The 22854-nt window shown below is 47.4% G+C and overlaps 2 protein-coding genes across 3 annotated transcripts in view; one reads left to right on the plus strand and one right to left on the minus strand.

Annotated features, from left to right (window-relative positions):
• Nucleotides 1–317: 317 nt before the first annotated feature.
• Vps26b (VPS26 retromer complex component B) lies at nucleotides 318–22069 on the minus strand. Its single transcript, XM_006976574.4, has 6 exons — nucleotides 20865–22069; nucleotides 11608–11764; nucleotides 7783–7947; nucleotides 5069–5244; nucleotides 2951–3093; nucleotides 318–2571 (listed from the first exon to the last, which is right to left on the minus strand). Exons 1-6 carry the CDS (start codon nucleotides 21085–21087, stop codon nucleotides 2425–2427), a joined length of 1011 nt encoding a protein of 336 aa, XP_006976636.1. The 5' UTR covers nucleotides 21088–22069; the 3' UTR covers nucleotides 318–2424.
• Ncapd3 (non-SMC condensin II complex subunit D3) overlaps nucleotides 21933–22854 on the plus strand; it is a 78180-nt gene continuing 77258 nt past the window's right edge. The window contains exon 1 of one of the 2 annotated variants that reach the window (XM_076575908.1): nucleotides 21933–22285. In XM_076575908.1, coding sequence (XP_076432023.1) covers nucleotides 22222–22285 — 64 coding nt within the window. In that variant the 5' untranslated portion in view covers nucleotides 21933–22221. The remainder of the gene's footprint in view (nucleotides 22286–22854) is intronic. The other variant, XM_076575907.1, reaches the window with a different exon arrangement.

A 22854-nucleotide genomic window follows, 5' to 3' on the forward strand; every position in this document is an offset into this window, starting at 1 on the left:
GGTTCCTTTTGCCAAATGGAAGATGCAGGCCACTCTGTCATCTTCCCCTACCACTGCAGTTCTGTGGTCAATAGCAGAATGTAGGACTGAGTCCTTTGGTCTGTGAATACTCAGTGAATCTAAGTCTTGAAGTTGAAAATAGGAGTATTTGGGGGGTAAGCTGCCAGACAAGGTTAAAACCTGAACTCACTGAGCCATGCTTGCCTGACGTGGGTGGTTAATACAGTGTTCATTACTGTTTACCATCCACTGAAAAAGAACTTTGGTTCCCGGTGTGTCAGATAGGAGACCGTGTTAAAAAGGAAAAGACCACAGAATCTGGTGGACCGTGGGCACAATGCCTCCAAAGCCACAGGGCTTCCTTTAATTAGAGACATCATTAAAACAAATGTTCTTTTAAAATACAGCCATTGAAAAGACAACACATTAAGAAACATGTAAACACTGCAGCTTCTGAATCACAAGTTGCACTGCTTGGTTTAGTACCTATGCACTCCAGGTTTGGGGACCTTACAGGACGGGGGTAGGAGCCTCCCCACACTTTCACAGGTAGCAGAGAAAAGAAAATGGGGGTAGTCACAGCGAACAAGACCTGGCTTGTGCACAGCTCCTGAGAGAAACAAAGCATACTCTACCTTCTAGTTCTCCCAGACGAAAGGCTTAAGATGTTAGCAAGTTGGACAATGGATTTGTGTTGTCAGCTGAGAGGCAGAAATTGACAGATGCTTTTAATTAGCTATTAAAAGGAGGCACAGCAGAGTCTAGTCTCATACCCTGATAAAGGCAAGAGCACAGAACCTCCCTCCCTCATCTGCTAGGGCCCAGCCTTGATACCCAAGGTCAGCTGGATGGGTGAACCTGTTCCCATGGGGACTGTATGTCATACCTAAACTTGGGGTCTGACATGGGGAAAAACTGACTTAGCTCTGCTACCCCTAGTCACCCCAAGTGTCTTTCATCTGAACTCTAATCCACCAGCCCTGCCCTGTCAAGCCCAAGATTGCACTGATTTCTGAGACGAGACCCCATTTTCGACACTAACTGGAATGACACAGGAACAAACCCTTTACTTGGCAGATGACCAAGAACTCAGAGCAGCGAATACTGTACTCGTTGAAGATGGGTTCCACTTGCACTTTCTGTAGAGGGCGGGCGGCCAAGGGAGATAGTTCCCGGTCATTCCCAGACAGGGCAGAGAAGACAGACAACCCCTTACCACTTGCAGGCCCGAGGAGCACAGCGGGAGAAGAACCCCTCTTCTCTAGTGTGACAACATCCACCAGAGTTTTCCTATTTTGTTTTTAAATTAAGAAACAGTGGTCCTAAACTCGAGTCAGTGAATTGGTGAAGATAATGGCATAATTTGGCAAGCAGAATTTTTCTGAAGTTACGGTAACAGAGTCTTCTGCAGAGGCCCTTCTTCCCTCACTGTGTAGAGAGTGGGATGAAAGGCTTTGGGGAGGGAGCAAGAACAAAACGTCTAAGTGCCTGAAACCAAGCCCAATTCCAGAAGTCAATGGAGGACAAGGAGTATCAACAGACCCCGTTCAGGGAGGCAAATGGACCTCAGCCTCTTCTAAGTTCTATACTAAAGGAATTGGACCCTCTGCTTAGGGCTTGTTGGGTAACTTAACGCAATTGCCTACAACAACCCGGCCTTTGGGTTGCCAAGTGGAGTCAGGTGGTGAAGGCAGACAGCTGCCTTGCCTATGTTTGCCCCAGGAGACCTAGCGCAGCCTCCTGGCCATCCGTGGGTGACACCAGTCTGAGGGCTTCTGTGTGCCCGTATTTCTCACAAGTGAGAGGCCAGTCAGCCCCAGAACCTTCCTTAGGCTCTGCTCCTGTATGGTTCCTGACAAGCTAGAGATGGAGAAAGACCAGAGGTGACTGGAAACTTCAGAGCACCACGTCCCAGACGCCCAGAGAGAGGTAGCTTCCCAATCTTGAGTCTTCTCCCAACTTGGATGAGACAGGCCCAACAACTTCTGCCACTACCTCAGGAACAGTCGAAGGGAGTGTAAGACATGACTACCCAGAGCCCTGCAGGTGAATGCCAGGGACACGCTCAACTCTGTATCAGGAAGCCCAGAGAACCTGGAGCCAAGGATGCGTGCTCTCAACTCTGCTTTCAGGCTTGAGATAGCCTTGACAGACAGCTCTCATTCCCAAGGGAGAGACTAGCTTCCAGAATGTTTCCTCTCCCTCTCCCTACCTAGGCTGCAGACTCCCAGAGAGACTGCTGCCCAACCCAAGCCCCTTAGGTTCTTCAGAGAAAAGAATTTAAGTAAAAAACATGATTTGTTTTCAAGGTTGCGAGAAACGGTCGGTGAAGCCTCACACGGTTCTCCCCTCCCCCAGTCGCTGGTGGTTGGTAGACAGGGGGGTGCCGCAGTGGAAGCCCAGCAACTTCTTGGCCCCTGGGGCCTACTGCCTGCTGTTGGTGTCAGACAGTTGGCCGGGGGTCCGCACCTCACCCAGGGAGGTTGTGCCCTCGAAGCGCTGCGAGGCAATGGCCGCCTGGTGAGACATGCTCTTCCGTACGATGTCGCCCTTCCGCCACAACACCACTTCCTGCAGAGTTGGAAGAAGGGGCAACATGGTGTCTGAGAGAGGTTCAAGGGATGCTTTTCTCAGGGGTTCCCACCTTGGTCCCAGGGGATCCCCAGGAACAACCTCCTTGGCTCCTAAGACTGGTGTTCTGGTGTGAGCCACAAAAGCAGGGCTTTAGGCCCGAGAAAGGAGACCCCAGTATCAACTGGGAATTCGCACTCCGGCCATAGGGCTCTAGGCAACTCCATGTTTCTTCCTCTTGTGCAGTAACAAGCGATGGAGGCTTGACTGTTTTCTTTCAGCATTTTGCTCTAAGTCTTAAGATGGCCCTCTGTGGGAACAGTGGTGGCCTTTCTGCTCTGTGCCCAAAGGGACCCAGGGTCCCGGAGGAGGCACCCACCTGCTGCTTGAAGTAACGCCGCTCCTCTTCATCAATCAGCACCAAGTTGAGGTAATAGCGCACAGAGAACTTCTTGTTTATGTCCCTCATGGTGGGCGTGAGCTCATATCCTGCCAGGAAGAGCCTGATGGGGATGGACTCACCTGAAAGGGGTGAGGTAAAAAAAAAATGAGGGTGAGGGACACAGGAGGCACTGTTGTACACCAGTGCCCATCCTGGCCTCGGCGGGCCAGACTCCACTGAGCAAGGAAAGGAACACTGAGCAAAGGTTCTGCCTTTTGAGATGTCACACACTGATCCCAGCAGTTTCCTGACCTAAGTGTGTGGTTTTCCAGGTCCGTTTCAGTCTTGCAGAAAGCCGTGAGGAACGGTGACTGAACTGCATGCGGGAACTATTAGGAACCACTTGCCATGTGCAATGTGCCTTTTTGCTGGTTTTTTTTTGTTTTGTTTTGTTTTGTTTTTTTCCCACATTTATCTGAAACATGGTCTCTATGTAGTTCTGGCTGGCTTTGAACTCACAGCAATCCTCCTGCCTCTGACTCCTCCCAAGTGCTGGAATCAGAGGTGTGAGCCAATAAGTCTGTTAAGTCACTGGGTTTTCTTTTTCTTTTAAAAAATTTCTTTTAAAGATTTATTATTTTTTTTAATGTGTATGTTTGCATCTGTATGTGAGTATATGTATATGTGCACGTAGGTATCGAGGTTGCCAGAAGAAAGTTGGAGTTACAAGACTGAGCTGCTGGATGTGAGTGCCACACTCAGGTCTCTGCAACAGCAGGACATGCTCATAACCACTGAGCACTCTCTCCCAAGTTTTCCCTCCCTTGAAACTAGTTAGTGTATGCTCAGAGTACATCTCCACTCTAATAGTAATCTGCAGTAGGGTGGCCTAGAAAACAGGCAACTCATTTTGGAGCTAGGTCTCTCTCTAGTAGCCAGATCTGACTTCTAAATACATCTGTAGCTCTCATATGGAAAATCAGAGAACAGTTTAGGTCCTATGGCCCTCTACTAGAAGAACAAAATGAGGGCAGTGATTTTACTGAGAAAGGCCAACCTTAAGCTAAATATAAATGAACCTTTAATTATCTGCTGTTCTGTGCTGTTTCTCTGTGTCCCGTTTCATTTGGCTCAACTGGTCAAAAAATGGAACATCAGAGTTAAGAGAGCTGGGTTCCCATACTCTCAAAGGTCTGATACAGTGACTGCCTAAGAATCTGTGGGGTCTCCAGTGGAATGCACTGCCCAGGGGGACATCTTCCTTCCACACAGAATACCCACTGGGAATACGACCACACACTTCAAAGTGAGATGAGCCCTTCGTCCTCAATTGCTACAGAGCCAGTAAAGAATGCAAAGGACTGCCTTTTCCCTGTAATCATCCACATCCAGATTCCCAAACAGCAAAGGGCTTTCAAGCCCACGCATCCTAGGGGCCCTGTGGAGGACCACGTCCATCTGGGGCTGTCTGAAGCCCTTGTGGTATGGGCCAGCAATCTAGTAGTGCACTTTCATGACAGACAAATGAATTCCTATAGTGAAACCTTTTACTGTAGCTAGAACTAAGCAATGAAAATGACTAGAGTGCATGGATCGATCGATCGATCGATCGATCGATCAATCAATCGATCTCTCTCTCTCTCTCCCTCCCTCCCCCCGCCCCAGCAGAAAACATGCCAGAATGTCAAGAAGAAAAAGGAATTAAATATTCAAACTGTATCTTAAAGCAGTTTTCAAACTTGTTTTTTTGGGGGACAGGATCTCATATAGCCTAAGTAGCCCTTAAACTTTATGTAGCCAAAGATGACTCTGAACTCCTGATCCTCCTGCCTCCACCGACCAAGGTGTGGGACAACACACATGAGCAAGCAGGCCAGTTGAAATGGTAGAAATCAAAATATAAACAAGGTCAAGCTTTTCCCTCCCCTTCCCACTTCAGTGCTGGGAACTCCCATGAGTTCCAGACCAGCCTGGGCTACATAGTGAGACCTTGTCTCAAAAAGAAAGAGAGATATTTTATTTCAACTTTTGAAGTATAATCATTTGAAGCCTTCCCGAATTCTGAACATGGCTCGGACGCGAAGAGTGGCAGTGGCCCTGGGCCAGAAGGCTCACCTCGAACTGGTGCCCCGTCCATGATCTCATACTTGGCTATTGTGTCGTTCTCGTGGTAGACATTGGGACCGGTGCCTGTCGTTTCCCGTTTGATGATGTCTATCTCCATGTGCTTGATTTTGATTCTCACCAGCAGGAAGTATATCTTCCCTACAATGACATCTTTCAAGTGGTATCTGAAGAAGAGAAAGTATAGGAATTAAGACGGTGGTGGACAGCTAGTCTGTCCGTGTTCCGGCATGGGGGCACACTGTCGGTGAGAGGAGTGACGGAAGTGTGCGCTCCGCCTCGCTCCTGGAACAGTGTCCTGATAGGTCCTTTATTGGACTCTGTGTGGCGTCCCCTCTTCCAAATCCCGTTCAAAGGATGATACATGTTATTTAACAACTAATATTTATTTGCTCCATCTCTATAGGATATACCTTCAGTATTTTTTTAATGTATGTGTTTTTCTGACGTATTAGGCCAGTCTCACAAACACAAGAATGAAGTCTGAACTTCAGTTTATTCTCCATACAGTGCCTTTAGGGAACTGGGCCTTAGCAGTTCCCGGTTTGCTCCAGGCTGGAGCTGAAGACCACAAAACAAGGGAACCTCCCTCTGCACAGCCACCTGCTCTCTGGGCTCCGCTTGCATGGCTTGTGCTTCAGGAGCTACTAGGAATTCAGCCACGCTGCAGAGCACTTCCTTTTTTTTTTTCTCCCCCCCCCCCCCCCCATTTCTCTGTGTGGCCTTGGCTGTTCTAGAACTTACTCTGTAGATCAGGCTGGCCTCGAACTCACAAGGATCTACCTGCCTCTGCCTCCTGAGTGCTGGGATTAAAGGCATGCGCTACCACTGTCTGGCACATAATACTTTCTCCTTTTCCCTTTACATCTTTCTCTGTGGGCCAGCCAATGATGCTGGCAGCCTGTGTATACACCGCCCTGTATCAGGTACGCCAGAAAGACAGCACACTCTTCAGACCTGAAGCTCAGACTCATGGCATGTGGCCCCTGGCAGAGATGTCAGGATTGGGCCTCCTTACATGGCAGGTGGGAAAAAAGAAACTGGAGGAGACTAGGTCATTCAACTGGATGGGAGAAGGTTCAGACGGGCCTGTTGTTTACAGCCCTACTGGGAAAGCTGCAGGCATTGAGTGGTAACCTCCACACCTGCAGACACAGCCGGAGGCCACCTGCAGCACTTCTCAGGGATACTGACAGACCAGGCATGGATGCTAAGGTTTTCTATACTATACATGAAGCACTCATTTACTATAATGAAACCTTATACAGGAGAAACATGTTTCATGGTCCCATATGGCTCAGCCTGTTGTACAAGGAGAGGAGAAGACTAGGAGTTCCTATTCCTGCCTGCACATAACTTTCTCTAAAACACTTTTTATTCCAAGAGCTGCTGACCAGCAACTGCTTCAGGCTCTGTGGTAGCACGCCTGCTAGTGGCTGCCTTCATCAGCGGTCTGGGGGATTAGCGGGCAGGACCACGCCGAGTAAGGAGACTGAGGGGAGGAAGGAGAGGAGAAGCTCCTTCCTGGCACCTATCCAACAGGTGGGCCAGGCCACGCAGGGCTGGCTCTAGGTCACAATGGTCATTTTATGGAGGCATCACTAGGTTCCAAGCCAGGGAGTGAGGAACAAATAACTTTATTTCACAACTGTTCTTGGAGGTAAGTATGTTCCTGGTTTAAAAACCATTCCCATCAGACACGGTGACACATGCCTGTGATCCCAGCACTTCTGAAGTAGAAGCAGGATCACAAGTAGGCAGCCTGGTCTATACAGCTGAGCTGTCTCCCCTCTGTTCCCAAGCCCTTAGTGGGCAAATTGTGTCTCCCTAATTCCTAGGCTCTGGTTGGCAGTGGGCCTGGAGGAAGACCCCTGCAGTAAGGACGGTAATAAGGCTGAAAGTAGACGATCCTCTCACTTTTGGATTGGTCTCCGGATACTTTCAGAAAAAGATTATATTCAAGAGAAAGATACAAGACTGCCAGAAAATTCTGTGGTTTATAAGCAATTAAACATTTTGATGCTCTAATAGTAAACACAGTTTAAAACATAGCTTCCCAACCAGCCAGGTAAAGTTATTTCAAGACCTTCAGAAAAATGCATCGGGTACCCGGTGGTGGCGCACACCTTTAATCCCAGCACTCAGGAGGCAGAGGCAGAGGCAGGTGGATCTCTGTGAGTTTGAGGTCAGCCTGGTCTACAGAGTGAGTTCCAGGACAGAGAAACTCTGTATCAAAAGAAAAAAAAAGCATCATGTATTCTGTATTGTAACTCCTTTTGGTTCAGGGAGGAAGCAGCCCATTGCCGGTACACAGTTTCCTCACTTTGATTTCTAAGGCAGGGAGGAAACAAATGATAGTGGCATTGTGTTCTACGATTATTCTCACACATGGAAGGAAGTAGCTTTACCTAGTATCCAAAACAAACAACCTAGAAGCTAGTTAAGCTGGACTTTGAAAGGCACCTTAATGTTTAAATGTGATGGTAAATAATTTAATATACCGAACAATCAAGTTTCCATGTCCTGGCCTGTTTCTCTATAACTAGCCTCAGACATATTGACTGTATTATTTTTGTCATCTCCCCTTGCCGCATGTCACCATGAAGCTGTGGAGTCATGAGGCTTTGTCGGTGTGCACTCAACTCGAGAGCTCTCTTAACCTGCAGAAGTCATTACCACAGGAGCTTGGGGCTCAGGATACTCACTTGGATTTGTTATACTCAAATTCGATGTGCAGGCAGTCCTCGATCCCGACTTCCATCTTGATGGACGAGTTCAGCTCAGGGTACGTGCTAAGTGTGTGAACTACAATGTCCATCTCCTTGACAACATCGTTGAGGCGGCGGCTGATGGTGGCTCGAAGAAAATAGCTGTGAGAGACGGAGCCATCCTAAGTGAATACTTCCAGTCTCTAGATGCTACGGAGATCAGACACCAAGACAGCCTGCCTGGGAGAACTTTACAGTAGTGTTGAACCCTTCGGGGATTTATATCCCTTTGAGGATTTATGGGCCCTTTTCTTAGAAAAAAGAATACAGAGGCACCTATACACAGACTTCTGCAATTACAGTTTTAGGCAGAGCAGAGTCTTCCTTTAAGTAAAATACTTTTGGGAGCTCATGACTATGAACTAAGAACCTCATCTTAGCAAAAGTGATTTCTCTGCCTTCTACTCCAACAGCATGTTCTAAAGACCTTTCATGTCCCCTACCACTATCTACCATCTGTGTGGACAGTTTGTTTCTTTACCTAACTCCTGGCTGTGTGAGCACAGACATCTGGCCTATACACTTATGTTTACATGCCTGTCCACTAAGCAGTATCTAACCAATAAAAGTGAGGAAGAGGAAATGGATTAATCAAGCCAAGTATTCTTTTCATCTGTCTTTCTCAGCTAACCCTGTGCTAGGCACAGGATAAGTACAATATAGTCTCAAGGGAAGCTCACAATCTGGAGGGAGAGGAACAGACAGACAGAAAAATCAAGACAGGCAACAGGTAATCAGAAACTACAATCCTGGTTTCTGAGAACAAAAGGACTCCTCGAACAAACCTACATGTAATACAACAGAACAGCAACGAAATCTGTGGTCTAACTGGAGGAGGCAGCTGCGTGGGAGGGCACAGGTTTGAAAGAAAATACAGAAGAGGACCCTAACGGTGTAACAGCCACTCAGTGCAGCCTTCTCCAACATCCCAATCCCCTGGATGTAAAACTACACTAACACCCACGAGAGAAGAGTCCCCTTACTTATAATTTCTTCTGAGCAATCCTTTGATAACCCAAGTGCCCGTTAAGCATTACTGGAAAGTTAACAGACATGCTAGCCACATCAACCACACACGTAGGCTACCAGTGTGTGTGGCACTGACCACTTCTAGGCAGTCCTTTTTTATTTCCCTCAGTAACTCCTGCTACAACACAAGACCTTTGTCCCTAACCCTTTTCTAACTGCTCAGGTCTCAAATCTAGTTTGCTCTCTGTAGAAGACTGGTTTTTATTCTATTAAAGATTTTCAAGTTGAGACTTCTAATTCTTTTCTGTTTTGGGCTGTTTTTATTTAGGGCCTAAGCATGTCCCTGCCCTTCACCAGCCACCTTCCCCACTCCAAAAAGAAAAGCCCCTTTTCTCCCCCTCCCAACTGGGGAGGGAAGGAGAGGGGACTGAAAACTCCTGATACTCCAGTACTCACTGCTACTGCGCATAGTTTTGGTGCTGTTGTGTTTTTTGACACAGGGTTTCACTACGTAGCTCTGGGTAACCTGTAACTTGCTAAGTAGACCAGGCTGGCCTCAAACACAGAGATCCATCTGCCTCTGTTTTGCAAATGCATACACCACCATGCCTGACTGTAGGTTTTTGTTGTTTTTTGTTTGTTTGTTTGTTTTGTTTTGTTTTTTGAGCGGGCCTGGAACTCACAGAGATCCCCTGCCTCAGTTTTCCATCTGCTAGGAGTAAAGGCACGTGCCACCATGACTGCCTGCTTTCACTTTTTAATCACGTGAATAATACTGCTGCAGTCACAGGTGTCAGATGATCTGTTCCAGACTCTGTCCAGTTATTTTGGATCCACAACTGAAGTGGAATCGCTAGACCGCACAGTGATTCTGTTTAATTATGTATGTGTGTTGCTGGGGGCTGAGCCCAGTACTTTGTATACACTTTAACTATGTGCACATGCTGCTGCTTTATACAGAGCTATGCTTTCAGCCCTCTGTTTATTTTTGAGGAGCCAACCTACTATTTTCAGTACCTTTCTTCATGACATAAAAACACTAAGGCAAATCCACTGGGTTAGGGGTGGGAATTACCAAGCATGGTGGCACACACCTGTAATCCCAGCATTGAAGAGGTTGAGGCAGAGGGATCTGAGAGTCTGAGGTCAGCTTCGGCCATATAACAAGACCTTGTGTCAATAATTTTTTTTTTTAACAATTCCCAGTGATTGCTAGATAATCCTCACTGGTGCTTTCTCTGGAGTGATAGGATGAGTCCCTGTCTTGCAGGGATCCGGGTGCAACTATTTCAAGAGTCTGTGAACAGAGAGAGTTCTGATGGAGGGAGGGAAACCGGAAGGCAGAGGGAGATGCTGGTCTCACTGTAATCCTCACTGTCCTAAGGCCAGGCCCGTGTGATGAAAACAAGCAGATCCTGTGAGATGGGATCATGTGACTGAAGTGACAGGACACTCTGTTTTATCCCAGCAATGCCATATAATCTAAAAGTCTAGAGCTGCTGTGGTTTCTTTTTTAACCTCAGAGGCCCAGGCATCAGTCTCCTTCCTCAGAGTTTCCCAGACTGTAGTAGAAAAAAACAATCTCAGGTGCTTCTGTGCCCATTAACTTTTTTGTTTATGACCCCTGGGATGGGTTCCCGAGCCTTGTATGTATGTGCTAGGCAATGCTGTACCACTAAGCCAAATGCTTGGCCCTGTGTCCGACTTTTAAAGACTGTGTTATATAACATGAATTGCTAGCCGATCTTATTAATAAAAAAAACCCAGAATCAGATATTGGGGTGAATGCTGAAACATCAGAGAAGCAGAACAGCCACAGCCAGCCTCACCTCGACAACTCCTCAGCCGATCCTGTTTCCTTGAATCCTCAGACTGAAAGCCTCTGAGTTCTCACCCAGAAGGAATCTCAGTTGAACTGCTCTAAAAAGCCTCTAGTTCCTGGTCCTCACGCCTTATATACCTTTCTGCTTCCTGTCATCACTTCCTGGGATTAAAGGCGTGTGTCCTTCCCAAGCAAGGACATGGGATCTCAAGTGCTGGGATTAAAGGTGTGTACCACCACTGTCTGGCCTCTATGTCTAGTCTAGTGGTTGTTCTGTTCTCTGATCACCAGGAAAGCTTTATTAGGATGCACAATATATCAACCATAGTGTTATGCTGTTACATTGTTTTTTTTTTTTTTTAATCTCTTCCAAAAGATGGAGAAGGCAGATCTAGAGTTAGAATCCTAAACTAGTATCTATTTTCAATAGACAAAGCTTCAAGTTACAGAGTCCAAAATGACGTGATGTTGTGTGTCAGAACTAAATGACAAAGCGGTCAGCACCTCTGGAAGCCAAGCTAAGGTGTCCGCCTGCCTGGAGCCACCTCAGGTATGAAAGCCAATTACCGAATTTTCAAGACTTTTAAGAAGTGGTTGTTAAAAATGGCTATTATTTAAATTATATAAGCTTACAAAGAAATGAATTACCTCAGAAACGAGGGCAATCCATATTAAAATCCCTTTTTTCCCTCATTTTCCTGCGCTCTATGAGGCCGTTGGTCTGGAGGGACTCTGTGTGACGATGGTGGTGAAACTGTAACTGTGGTAACTGTACTCAGAGTCACAGACGGCCATGGGAAGTATAGTCAGAAGGCTTCCCAGGGGAGCCCAATGGTAACACTGACCGGCACCCCGCTGCTTGAGCTACTCTTCCTTCTTAAGAGACCCGGAAGAGCTCCGAAGCTCCAGGCCCTGCCCTCGTGGGTCAGGTTCGGGACTACAACAGAGAAACATCAGAGACCATCACTTACCGTAGCTTCACGTTCTGTCCTGTGTAGGATTCATACGGCTTTTCCACATGAGTAAACTCAAAGTCGAAGGCCTGTGATTGGGTGATCTCTCCTGGCCGAGCCAAGTCCTTCACCAGAGACACAAACTCATGGTGGTTCCCACGGTCATAGTAGAGTTCTGGGGAGAGAGCAGAGACTCCTCTAGCCGGCCTGGACGACACTGAACCTAGTGAGGTCACCGCCGGTTGGAGGCACCGTTCTCTTCGGAAGGCCCTGCCTGCACCAGACGTGTGGCCTTGTTTTCGGGTTTCTTCTCTTTCCCTGACCCCAGCCCCTCCAAGGATTTCCCCAAGCACATGCCTCTCCAAAGAAACTTCCTGTTTTGTTTGCTTGTTTGAGACAGGGTCTTACTATGTTACCTAGCTTGGCCACTAGTTCTTAGGCATAAGGAATTCTCCTATCAGTCTCAAACAGCTAGAAAAATAGGTGTGCACCACCATGTCCAGCTGACTCTCCTGCTTCACACAGTGGGAATCCATGATGGGGGGGGCAGTATGATGGAGAGATAACTGAGAGGTTAAGAGCACTTCTTGCTCTTACAGAGGAGTTGGGTTCAATTCTCAGCACCCACATGGTGGCTCACAACCATCTGTAACTCCAGTTCCAGGGGATCCAGTGCCCTCTTCTGGCCTCCATAGGCACCAGGCATGCAAGTGGTGCACAGACATACATGAAGGCAAAACACTCACACACATAAAATAAAGAAACCTAAATAAGTACACAAAAGCCAATGTGATGCTCCAGGCCATTGCTCCTGTTACCAATCTTCTGACTGGGCACCAGTAAAGGTAAGATTCTGAGATGGTTAGCATAGATTCAGTGAGCAGCTTCAGCATGTATCAAGAGAATCGATTATTTAAAAAAAAAAAAAAAAAAAAAAGAGCACCTTTCTAACATTCCTGATTTTTGCAGGAAATGCATGGTTACTTTATTATAACTTCCTTCAGTAATTCTGCAAGAAGGATAAGTCAGGCCTTATCATTCCACAGTTCAGTCTGGCCTAGAATTCACTATGCAGCATAGGCTAGCCTCAAACTCACAGCAAACCTTCTCTCTTACCCTCCCAAATCCTGGGACTATAGATGTGAGCTCATACCCAGTTGATAATTCTTCATGATAAACTCATGTTATCATGACCCAAATTATTTTATGACTTTTTGTACTCTGCAATTTAAGAATTAAGTTTTGAGATATACATGGTCCTTCTTTTCTCCTTTGGACTGAAGGATCTTTAAAGATGAGGCCCATAGCTCCAGCTTCCTGGCTTCTAGTTGTAAGCACTGAATTCTGCCTGTAATGATGAAGGGCCACATGACAGGTCAGGCCTCATCTCTCAAATATTCTTGAATTCAAGCACTGTGCTGTAACCCACAGGAGAAAGATGAACCGGAGCAATGGAACAGCTGCTTGAGAGACAAGTCCACTGCCCCTTCAGCCTGGTCTCAGCATCTCCAGAGCATCATCTGTCTCCCTCGGGAGTGACTGGACTGCTCAGAGCAGTATACTTGCTGTGGGTCCAGCTCCAACAGCGAAGATCTGAAGCCTCGATTGGGATCAAAACCTTACTGGGCCCAGGAAACCAGATATCCCGCCCCTCCGATGCCAATGCAGTCTTCAGCCCTGTCCCGGGGAAAAGACCATCTCCAGACAAGGAGAAAAAGTCTCGGCTGTTAATCTTAACCTGAGTGCAAATTCCCCTCAATTCTCCACAGGCTTCCCCTGACGTGCTCATCCCATGGGGAGCTTTTCCTTAGCTCGGGGGCATTTGGAAGTAGAGTGGGCTGTTGTAAGATACACCCAACTTGAGCGGTGGGGGGGGGGTGGTGTATTAAAAGTGGTTGAGTGCTTGTCTGGCATGCATGAGGTGGCCCTGGGTTTGAGCGAAAGAAAAAAAAAAAAAGAGGAAAAGAAAAAGAAATAAACAGACCAAAACTAAGCAAACAAACAAACAAAACTCAAAACACAATTATGCAGTTAATAGATAATTCCATTCTAGTAATGCTATTTCCATACAAGTTTACAGTGTATCCTGTGGCTAATATATGTGGCTTATTTCCTACCTCATTATACTTTGATCAATTTTTTTGTTTTGTTTTGGTTTTTGAGACAGTGTATCTCTGTAGCCCTAGCTGTCCTGGAACTTGCTATGTAGACCAGGCTGGCTTTGACCTCACAGAGATCCACTTGCCTCTGCTTTGAGTACTAAGTATTAAAGGCATGTGCCACCATACCCAGCCATCAGCCTTTTATTACAAATAATCTACTTCCTCTTTCAAATACTAAGTGATCTCAGTAGTGGGTGGCATGGTGGGTAGTGAGTGATAATCTCAAATCCACCAAAGGGAGAGGGTGGTTCCGAATTACGTGAGAGAAAGTTATCAACCCAGTAACTAACCATGCCCCCAGTGAAGTAAGAATATGCAGAGATGGACAGGGCAGGACAGAGCTGGCCCTCCTCAGCAACAGGAACTCTTCCACTCAGTCTTGTGACCTAACCTGGTAGCTGGCGCTGGCTCATGCAAGAACTGAATCCCTAACTGAGGAACGCTCTGTCTCAGCTCCCAAGCCCCCCAGTGCCAGTGAATTCAAGTAAGAAGCACAAAGCCCCAGGACCCGTGAACTTTCAATGGAAAATTGTAGCATCAAGAGGGAAATGGAAAGGGAGAATGGAAAAAACCACAAACTCGATGATCATACAGCCCAAAGGCAACATGAGGAATAAACAAAACAGAGAGGGTTCCGAGTGTGCTCAGGCTGCCAGGATTTGAGGATCCTAGCAACGGCTCAGAAGGACACTGCCTGGCCCAGCAGGGGACTTGGGGAGAAGTCCTTTTCTGTACAGCATCACGTTCTCCCCAGCACTTTTCTTCCCACAGCACATCAGTATCAGTGCCTGCATGAAACGCCACGGGAGAACAGTGTGGTCCACGGAGGGCTAGAATGGCCTTTCGTTGCTTTACTTTCTTGAAATGGGTCTTGTTACATACATATCCCAGGCTGGCCTTAAATTCATGGTCGTTCTCCTGATTCATCCATCCTCCCTAGTGCTAGGGTTAAGGTGTATGCCAGCGATCACATCTAGCTTGGAATGGCCTTTCTGATTTATAAGGTTATAAGAACTTGGAATGCTTCCGCAAACACTGTGGCCAAAAGGGCAGAAATAGTTGCTTTACACTGTTATTTGCCAGGAAGGTTGGTTTCATCTTGAATATACGGAGGCAGAAAATCCAAGTGTTCTAGCAAGAGGCCTAGGCCCTCCAGTGCCCATAAAAACAGCCTGTCTTCCATCCCAAACACGGAAGCCCTTCAGGCTAGAAGTAGAACTGAACCCCTCACTCCACTCTTTTTTTTTTTTTTTCCAAGTAACGTCTGTCATTAGTTTCCTTCTTCACTCAAAAGGAGGAAATAATTTTTGCACTCAGGATGTTTTCGTGGTAATACCTCCCACCAACGGCCAAGAAGTGGGGTTGCCACTATAGAAGGAAATTGAGCCAGCTTTGCATCACAGGCTGAGCCTCTGGGACACCCTGGGACCTGCTGCTGGATGAGCACCACACACAGTCTAGGCTTCATGTTGGACTTGGGAGAGGTATAAAGCCAGAGCCTCCTTCTCATCCAACTTCCCTAGCCTGTTTGCTGACTACATGATGAAGATCCTTGCTGGCTACAGCTCCTGCTCCTGGCACACCTCTGGGTTGTCCACACTCAGCTCTGCTCTGTGCAAATTCAAGCCCCGCTGAGAACTGTAGTAAGTGCTGGAACCAATCCGGTTAACCTCTATGTGCTTTTACATTTGGTATTTCAAAAGTAAATGCGTTTAAGAAAAAAAAAAGTCTCGAGAGTTTTTAAAAGTACAGGCTTATTGGTACTGATGAGCTCATTAAAAACTTCGTGAAAAGTATGCTTTTGGCTCTGGGGTATAAGGATATTTGTGTCTGCCCATCTCTGCAAGTTTGACCTTCTAATTATATTTGGTTCATTTAACCCCATTAGCCTGCAAGGTTCCCAAGTCTCGATTATATCCTCTAACAGTGTTTCCCAGAGGACTGCAGCAGGAAAACGATCTTTTCTATAACTATGCAGTAGTTCCTTGGGTGCTCTCTGTATACTACTGCATTGTGCTAATCCCACCGGTCTAACCTGGAAGACTTCCCTCATGACACATTTATTGGCATTGTTCCAACAGAGACTATGCCATGAGAAGACCTGAGCTAGGTACAGGGAGGGTAACAAAGCAGCTGAAGAACCTAGGAAGGATGACACAAACATATGGCTCTAAATGGAGAACTAGGAACTTACTACTCTCTTGGAACAACATTCAGACTGTAACACCAGAGCAGCTGCTGTAGGGCCCAGTGAGCCACAGGTCTGGCAAACTCTTCTTTTCTCAAACAGGGAGAGGTCATTTCAACTTGACATAGGAATATGATGGGAAAAAAATGCAAAAACAAGTGAGCTGGCATCAGATTTATTGTTTTCACATCCTAGATCCCTCAGGAAAATGCTGCTCCATAAGGTGCATGATGGTCACATGCCACCTAAGTTCTCTGTGGCCTTAACTGAGGAACAGCTAGCTAGCTCATGAATGTCTCCTACACAAACATGTGCAGGAGACCCAGCTGCTTGATGTAGACTGTTTCTTCCTCCCATTAGAGTAATTCCAGGGGCCAGGGATGTAGCTCAGAGTTGCAGAATACTTGCCTGGCAAAGCTGTGGCCCTAAGTTTGTTCCTGGCTTCTACAGAAGATGAGAAAAGGGGCTGGAGACATAGCTCAGTGGTTAAGAGCACCGACTGCTATTCTGGAGGACCTGGGTTCAATTCTCAGCACCCACATGGCAGCTAACAGCTGTCTGTAACTCCAAGATCTGACACCCTCACACAGACATACATGCAGGCAAAATAAATAAATGCAAATAAAAATTTAAAAAAAAGATGAGAAAAAAATTCCAGAAAACGGTTTCTGTAAAATCTTAGATCTGAACCAGTATTATCCAGTTAACAAACGTTTACTGAGCACTTTATATGCTAGCCATTGAGACTAGAGATTAACCACTGGGCTAGTGATGGACTGAAGGCAGTCTCTGGCGTTTGGGATAAGAAGATAGACAACTGAAAAAACAAGATAAACCCAACAATAATGAAGTCACAACCTGCTTGAAAAGAGGTATCCCTGGAGCTTATAGTAGAGGAAGTGACTAGGTAGGCCTTTGAAGAAAAAGAACAAATGGGTAGGTCATGCTTTTCAGAAAAAAAAAATGTTAAGATATAAGGGGAAGATGGCTGTGAGCTGATATGTGGGTGCTGGGAATTGAACCCAGGACCTCTGGAAGAGCAGACAGTGCTCTTAACCGCTGAGCCATCTCTCAGTCCCTCTTTACTTCATTTTCTAAGGTAAGGTCTCACTAGCCCAGGCTGGAATCGAACTCATGATCTTCTTGCTTCTGTCTTCCAAGTGCCAGGCTGACAGGTGTGCAGCACCATGCCTGACTAGAAGAGGCTATCTGAAGGAGCTATGGTCTGTGAGGATGAAGTTAAAGAGAGATGGATCTGGAAAGGCAGGCTGAGACAAACTCCATGAAAAATAGATAGACTCCCTCTAAGGAGCTGGTAAAAACAACAACAACATCAACAAAAACTTTAAAGGGATCAGCAATATGAGAACTGTCTTTTAGGGAGTTCATCCTTGCAGGAGCTAATGAGAAGGGTATAGAAGAAGAGACTGCCTGAGCCCGTTATGGAGTGACACAAGGGACTCCAACTCCTCCAAGACCCCAACAAACAAACAAACAAACAAACAAGCAATCTGCTTCATCAGGAAGGAGGACAGAACTCAGAGATGCCAAGTCGCTCTCTCTGCTTACAGCTACAGATACCCAGATAGCCTGACCTTATAACCTGGCAGAAGTTCCACCTACTTGATACATAGTCAAAGAATGCAACCAAGGAGAAAAACCACAGAACCACAACTTCAACAGAGCTACCCACTCGCCGCCTCGCTCCGCTGCCCTGAAGTCACTTCAGAATAACTGTCTTAGATGTATGACACAATACGTCATGCCTTGATTCTTTGGAGAAGTCACAAAGATAATAAAGAAATAAGAAACTTAAGAAAGGACTTTGCACCTCTGAATAGCTGGTGCACCTTTAACATCAATCAATTTTAGGAACAGAGGGCGGAGGAAGTGGGAAGATAAACTTTTACACCAAACATATCTAGAAAGGCTTTTTCTTTATTGCTTTGTTTTGAGACAGGATCTTGCTATAAGCCAGACTGGCTTTGAACCTCGAGAGAGATCTTCCTGGCTTAGTCTCTGCAGTCCTGGGATTATAAGTATAGGCCATTATGTCTGGTTAGAAAGGTTTTTTTTTTTTTTTTGCTGTCTTCTCCCTAATCAAGAAATATACCTCAAGCCCAAACAATGAATATACCGTTTATAATTCTGTTTTAATCTATTCCCATTCTCTTGTGTCACCATGGATAATGAATGGGAATGAACATGAACTATATATATATACTTTAGGCACCACACCCACCGCTAGCTGTTTGTGTCCATGTGGCACAAACAAAAGCTTTAAGGCAAAGAGCTGAAACATAAACTTTGTGAAAAGTCCATATGGCAACCTCACTGGGAAGAGTATAAGAAGTCTAGGGGAGACTGAGCTGGTGGCTGTAATTCAGTTTGTGATACACAAGTGTCACTACACTGACTGCTCTTATCTTTATAAAGGAACTCTCTGAGACATGAGACACAGTCCCCCAATAGCCCATCCTAATAACCAGGTGATTTTAGTATTCTAGATTTACAGGTGACAAAGCTGAGGCCTGATCAGGTCAGAGTGCCAAGGGCCCAGGGAAAATGATCCCAGGAAGCAATAAAAGGTTTTAAGAGAATTCAGTAAGGTTACAATCTTGGAAATGCAGGAGTTAGGCAAGAGACGGTGTGGGGGGTGGGGGGAGCCTGGGGGAGGGGCAATTAGAACAGTCTCTTTGCTCCTTTGCATTCAGATAAAAGAGACTGAAATCTTTTTTTTTTTTTTAACAGATTTAATTCACTTTATTTTTCTTGTGGTAGCCGGAGGGATAGCCGTGGGTGCTGGGAACCGAACTCTTATATTTTTGGTTGTGAGCCTAGCCTTTAACGGCTGAGCTATCCCTCCAGCCCGAGACTGAAATCTTGACACCACGCATTCCTTCTAGGATGGCTCATTTCATACTGTCTGAAGCAGGGGACATTCTGAGTTATTCATAATCACGGCGTAATGGTATAGGCAAAGACTAAAACATACCCGTTTACACTGGTATTAGAGAGCTAAAGAACTAATGTAGCAACTCTAAACTCCTACTTAAAATCCCAATTCTCAGTAGGCAAGTATTGACTATTTCATATGTTATACTTAACATAAAATGCTTTGGATTTATATAATCAGACCTGGCATTCTTTACTAAGAGTGATTTTATCCTCCAAGGGGACACATGGCAATATCTCACGGCATTATGTGTAAAAAGTAGGGAATGTCACTGGTTTATAGCACAGGAAAGGCTGAGGATACAGCGTAAAGTCTGCAACAACAATGATCAGCCGCCAGATATCAATCAACAGTGCACCTGTCCAGCCGTCCAAGCCAGAAGCAGGGGAGCAACCAGTGTGAAATTCACACTTGCCCTTTTCTGGCAGAGCAACAGATCTTTCACATCCTAGTTTTAAAAACAACCCAACAGGTCCTTTATGATCAGCCAGTCTTCAGCTGGATTTCCCATTTTAAATACCAGATGCTTAAGGACAAACAGTGGGTTGTAAAATCTGGCCACCAGGACTCCTTTTCCCAGGGCTCCTCCTACCAGTGCTCCCTGCCTCTGTAAAGGGGAGAGAACAGATGCCATGCTAAACTCTTAACATGTGAATTTAACAAGCTCTTCCAGTGAAGTCTCTAAAAGCAGTGTCCATATGTGCAGTATGGAGTACAGGTCAGGGATTTCCTGACAAGTGTTCACCATCCACAAGACATAACCTACCCATGACCTCATGACACAAATATTTTATTTTGGAAGCAGTTTGATAACACAAAAGACTCCAAATATTTAGAACTGGTGACAGCCCAGTCACGATGATGGGCAGCTCCCCAGATCTTTGCGGGGTTTTGTTTTGACACAGGGTTTCACTCACTATGTTTCAGCAGCCAGCCTGGAACTCACTCTGTAGGCCAGGCTGGGCTTCAACTCGCAGAGATCTCTGCCTCCCGAGTGCTGGGATGAAAGACGTGCGCCGCCACACTCAGCTGACTCCCCAAATATTTTTGTTTTACTACTTTCCCTCGTCTAGTTCTAGCAAAATTAGCAGCCATATTTTGAAGATGATTATTGAGCACTGCAAATTTTTGATCATTTAATTGTAATCTTTGCAGTATCACTTCTTTCACTTTAAAGAGAAAAATTAGACGGCTAAAAACCAGCATTCTAGTAAAGAAGTCTGAGAAATATAGGCAGTCAGAAGGAGGCAGGCTGAAGGTATTCAAAACATGAACATCAAAGGTAGTTCAGAGTGTAGGTGAGATAAACAGAACCTTTATTAACCCTGTCTACCAAACCTTATCTATCTCTCTATATGTACACATACATGTACATATACATACATACACACATGTATGTGTGATATATATATATATACATATATACACACACACACACACACACACACACACACACACACACATATATATATATATATATATATATATATATATATATATATATATGTGGGTGGGGCCGCCGCTTAACTTTGGATTGGATCTGACAGATCTGGCTGTCAAACCCACCTGCAGGATATTGCCTAAGCACCTCTCTATGAAATCCCTGGTGCAAGAAGCTGGGGGCATACCGCAGGGACAATGGGGGTACCCAGGTACCAGATGAGCATCCAACCGTACAGTAGGGGGCTCACTACCGTTCCTAGGCTGACCCCCCCCACACCCCCACCCCCAGCAGCACGCTGTCACTTTTGGCTTGGAAGAAGGTAATGAATGCATGGGGGAGTCGCCCACGGGCGGGACTCGTGGGTGAATCCTAGGCTTCAGACTGCAGTTGACAAGAGCCTGTCACAGGCCTCGCAGGAGCTGGGCCCTGAAAATCTCTGCTGCCCGCCCGTCCCACACTTGACTCCAGGGGCCGGCTGACGTCGGGGGGGGGGGGGCTCTGGGAGATCCCAGGGAATCGACTCACCGATCTGCCCAATGAACTCGATCTTGATGCCCTGGTGCTCTAGTCGCTTGTTGGGGTTCTTCAGAGATAAGCTCACCTTCCCCGAGACGGTTTCCCCGTCGTAGAAGAGGAAATATTTCTCCTTCTTCCCGTCCTCTGTCTTGTGCTCCGCTCGCTTCCTACTCTCGGCATCATTCAACAAGATTTCCACCTCCACGCTCTGCCCGAAGCCGAAGAAGCTCATCTCCCCGCCTGGCCGCGCCGCTGTCGGCACAGACTGCTCCCTCCCTCCAAGGTGCGGGCTGCCTGCGGGGAAGGCGGGCCGGAGGGCCGGCTGCGGGAACGCGCTGGACGCCGCACCGCAGCCCTGCTCCGCTGAGCTGGGCGGTGGGCGATCACCGACGGCCTGCGCCCCTGGGGAGGGGCAGGGCCGAGCAAGGCAGACGGCTGCGGGCTGCGGCGCCCGGAGCAGCGATGCACCGAGAGGCCAGGCACCGTGCCTCCCCAGATCCCGGAGGTGCAGCGGCGAGGGCCCAGGCGCACAGGCGCAAGCACGCTTCCCGTCGCCCACCGGGTGGGGTCCAGCGCCGAGCCGCGAACCGAACTGCCTGGATTCCCGCGGTGCAACGCACCGAAGTGCTACGGCGGCGCCGGGCGGGGGAGGGGGCAGGAGAACTCCGGCCCGGATGCGAAGGAGATGCCACGCGCAGGCGCACGTCTTCTGCTCACCCCCTCTCGCTCCCCCGCCTCCAGGCCGCCTGGAGGCGCGCTCATCTGCGCATGTGCGGCGCCAAAGGGCGGCTGGCCTCTCCCTTAATTAACATGGCGGCCCTGGCTTCTTTCCAGCAACACCCGGGCCCAGATGTTCCGTAAAGTCCTAGCACTGCAAGTGCGCCCTTGTAATACTTCTGGTTGCATTTCCCTTATTGCTTAGCCCGGCAAACGCCGGGATACTCTTCACGTTCGAATATGAACAACGCTTGCGTGCTGTCTGACGGGTGAGGTACCTTTGACACGCACGCCAAGTGTCACTCGGCAGGGGCCAAGGTGACTCCTGGTACAGGAAGTGTCCTAGCTCCGTTGGCCTCTGGGTTTCCTGTCGTGTAAGAAAGACAAGCCTGGTAACAAGAACGCTAGTGTGGTCCTGACCCCCCACTTGAACTGGCATGCAGGAGGAAAATCTGCACCCTTGTTTAGCCTCCAGCCTTCGCCCCACCCACTTCTGCGCACGCAATGGACGAAGCAGACCATTGGCTTAGGTTACGAACTCGGCCCAGCGCGGTGATTGGCCGACTGTAAATCCCGAAGGCTGTGACTGGTCCGCAGAAACGTCTTGGAGCGCGCGCGGGAGCAGAGGCAAGCCGGTACTTCCACGGTCATGATGGCGCTTCGGGATCTTGGGAGAGATCTGCAGCCTTGGTGTCCGCCGGATCTCAGCCTCGGTGAGCTCAGACTCGCTGCCGCCAGCCCTGGGTTCAGGGCTTGGGGTGCTTTGCAGGGCCCGAGGTGTCGCAGCCCGCGGCCTGGTCCGGGTGGGGGTGGGGTAAGGGGAAGACCCGGTCTGTGCAGCGACCGCGAGCCCCAGGATTGTGACAATCCCTCCCGGGTGGTGGCCAGCCAGACGTACGGTGGGATCTCAGTCCAGACGAGCAACTGTTAAAAAGGGAGCTAAATTGTTCTAGCGTGCGGGAGGCCGAGGCTGGAGGATTGCCATGAGTTCAAGACCATCCTGGGCTGCACAAATGAGTTCAAGTTGGTATGGGCTACAAAGGGTGTGTCTCAAAAACAAAACCGCAGCAACGTAAAACGCTAATAGTTGGCCTCTCCTGGTGCTAGCGCATCTGTTCTCTTCATCTGTCACCTTCATTCTGCCAAGTCTTCCTGGACTTAACCAATCCCATCTCCAGGTGGTTGTAAACAGCCGATGTCTTTGTTCAGACAGATTTTGTTTTCTTAAAATCTGTGGTCATACGTTCAACTAGATGGCTCACATGCAGACCTCGTTAGATGT

The sequence above is a fragment of the Peromyscus maniculatus genome, chromosome 7 (genome assembly GCF_049852395.1).
Source record: "Peromyscus maniculatus bairdii isolate BWxNUB_F1_BW_parent chromosome 7, HU_Pman_BW_mat_3.1, whole genome shotgun sequence".
Taxonomy (NCBI): Eukaryota; Metazoa; Chordata; class Mammalia; order Rodentia; family Cricetidae; genus Peromyscus; species Peromyscus maniculatus.

Excerpts from the sequence above, each read along its gene's own strand:
- Vps26b (XM_006976574.4), bottom strand. The coding sequence starts at position 21,087 with ATGAGCTTCTTCGGCTTCGGGCAGAGCGTGGAGGTGGAAATCTTGTTG. Across the intron at positions 5,245-7,782 it reads TTTGAGTATAACAAATCCAA|ATACCACTTGAAAGATGTCA; the intron begins GTGAGTATCCTG and ends TCTCTTCTTCAG. Across the intron at positions 2,572-2,950 it reads GGCGTTACTTCAAGCAGCAG|GAAGTGGTGTTGTGGCGGAA; the intron begins GTGGGTGCCTCC and ends CCAACTCTGCAG.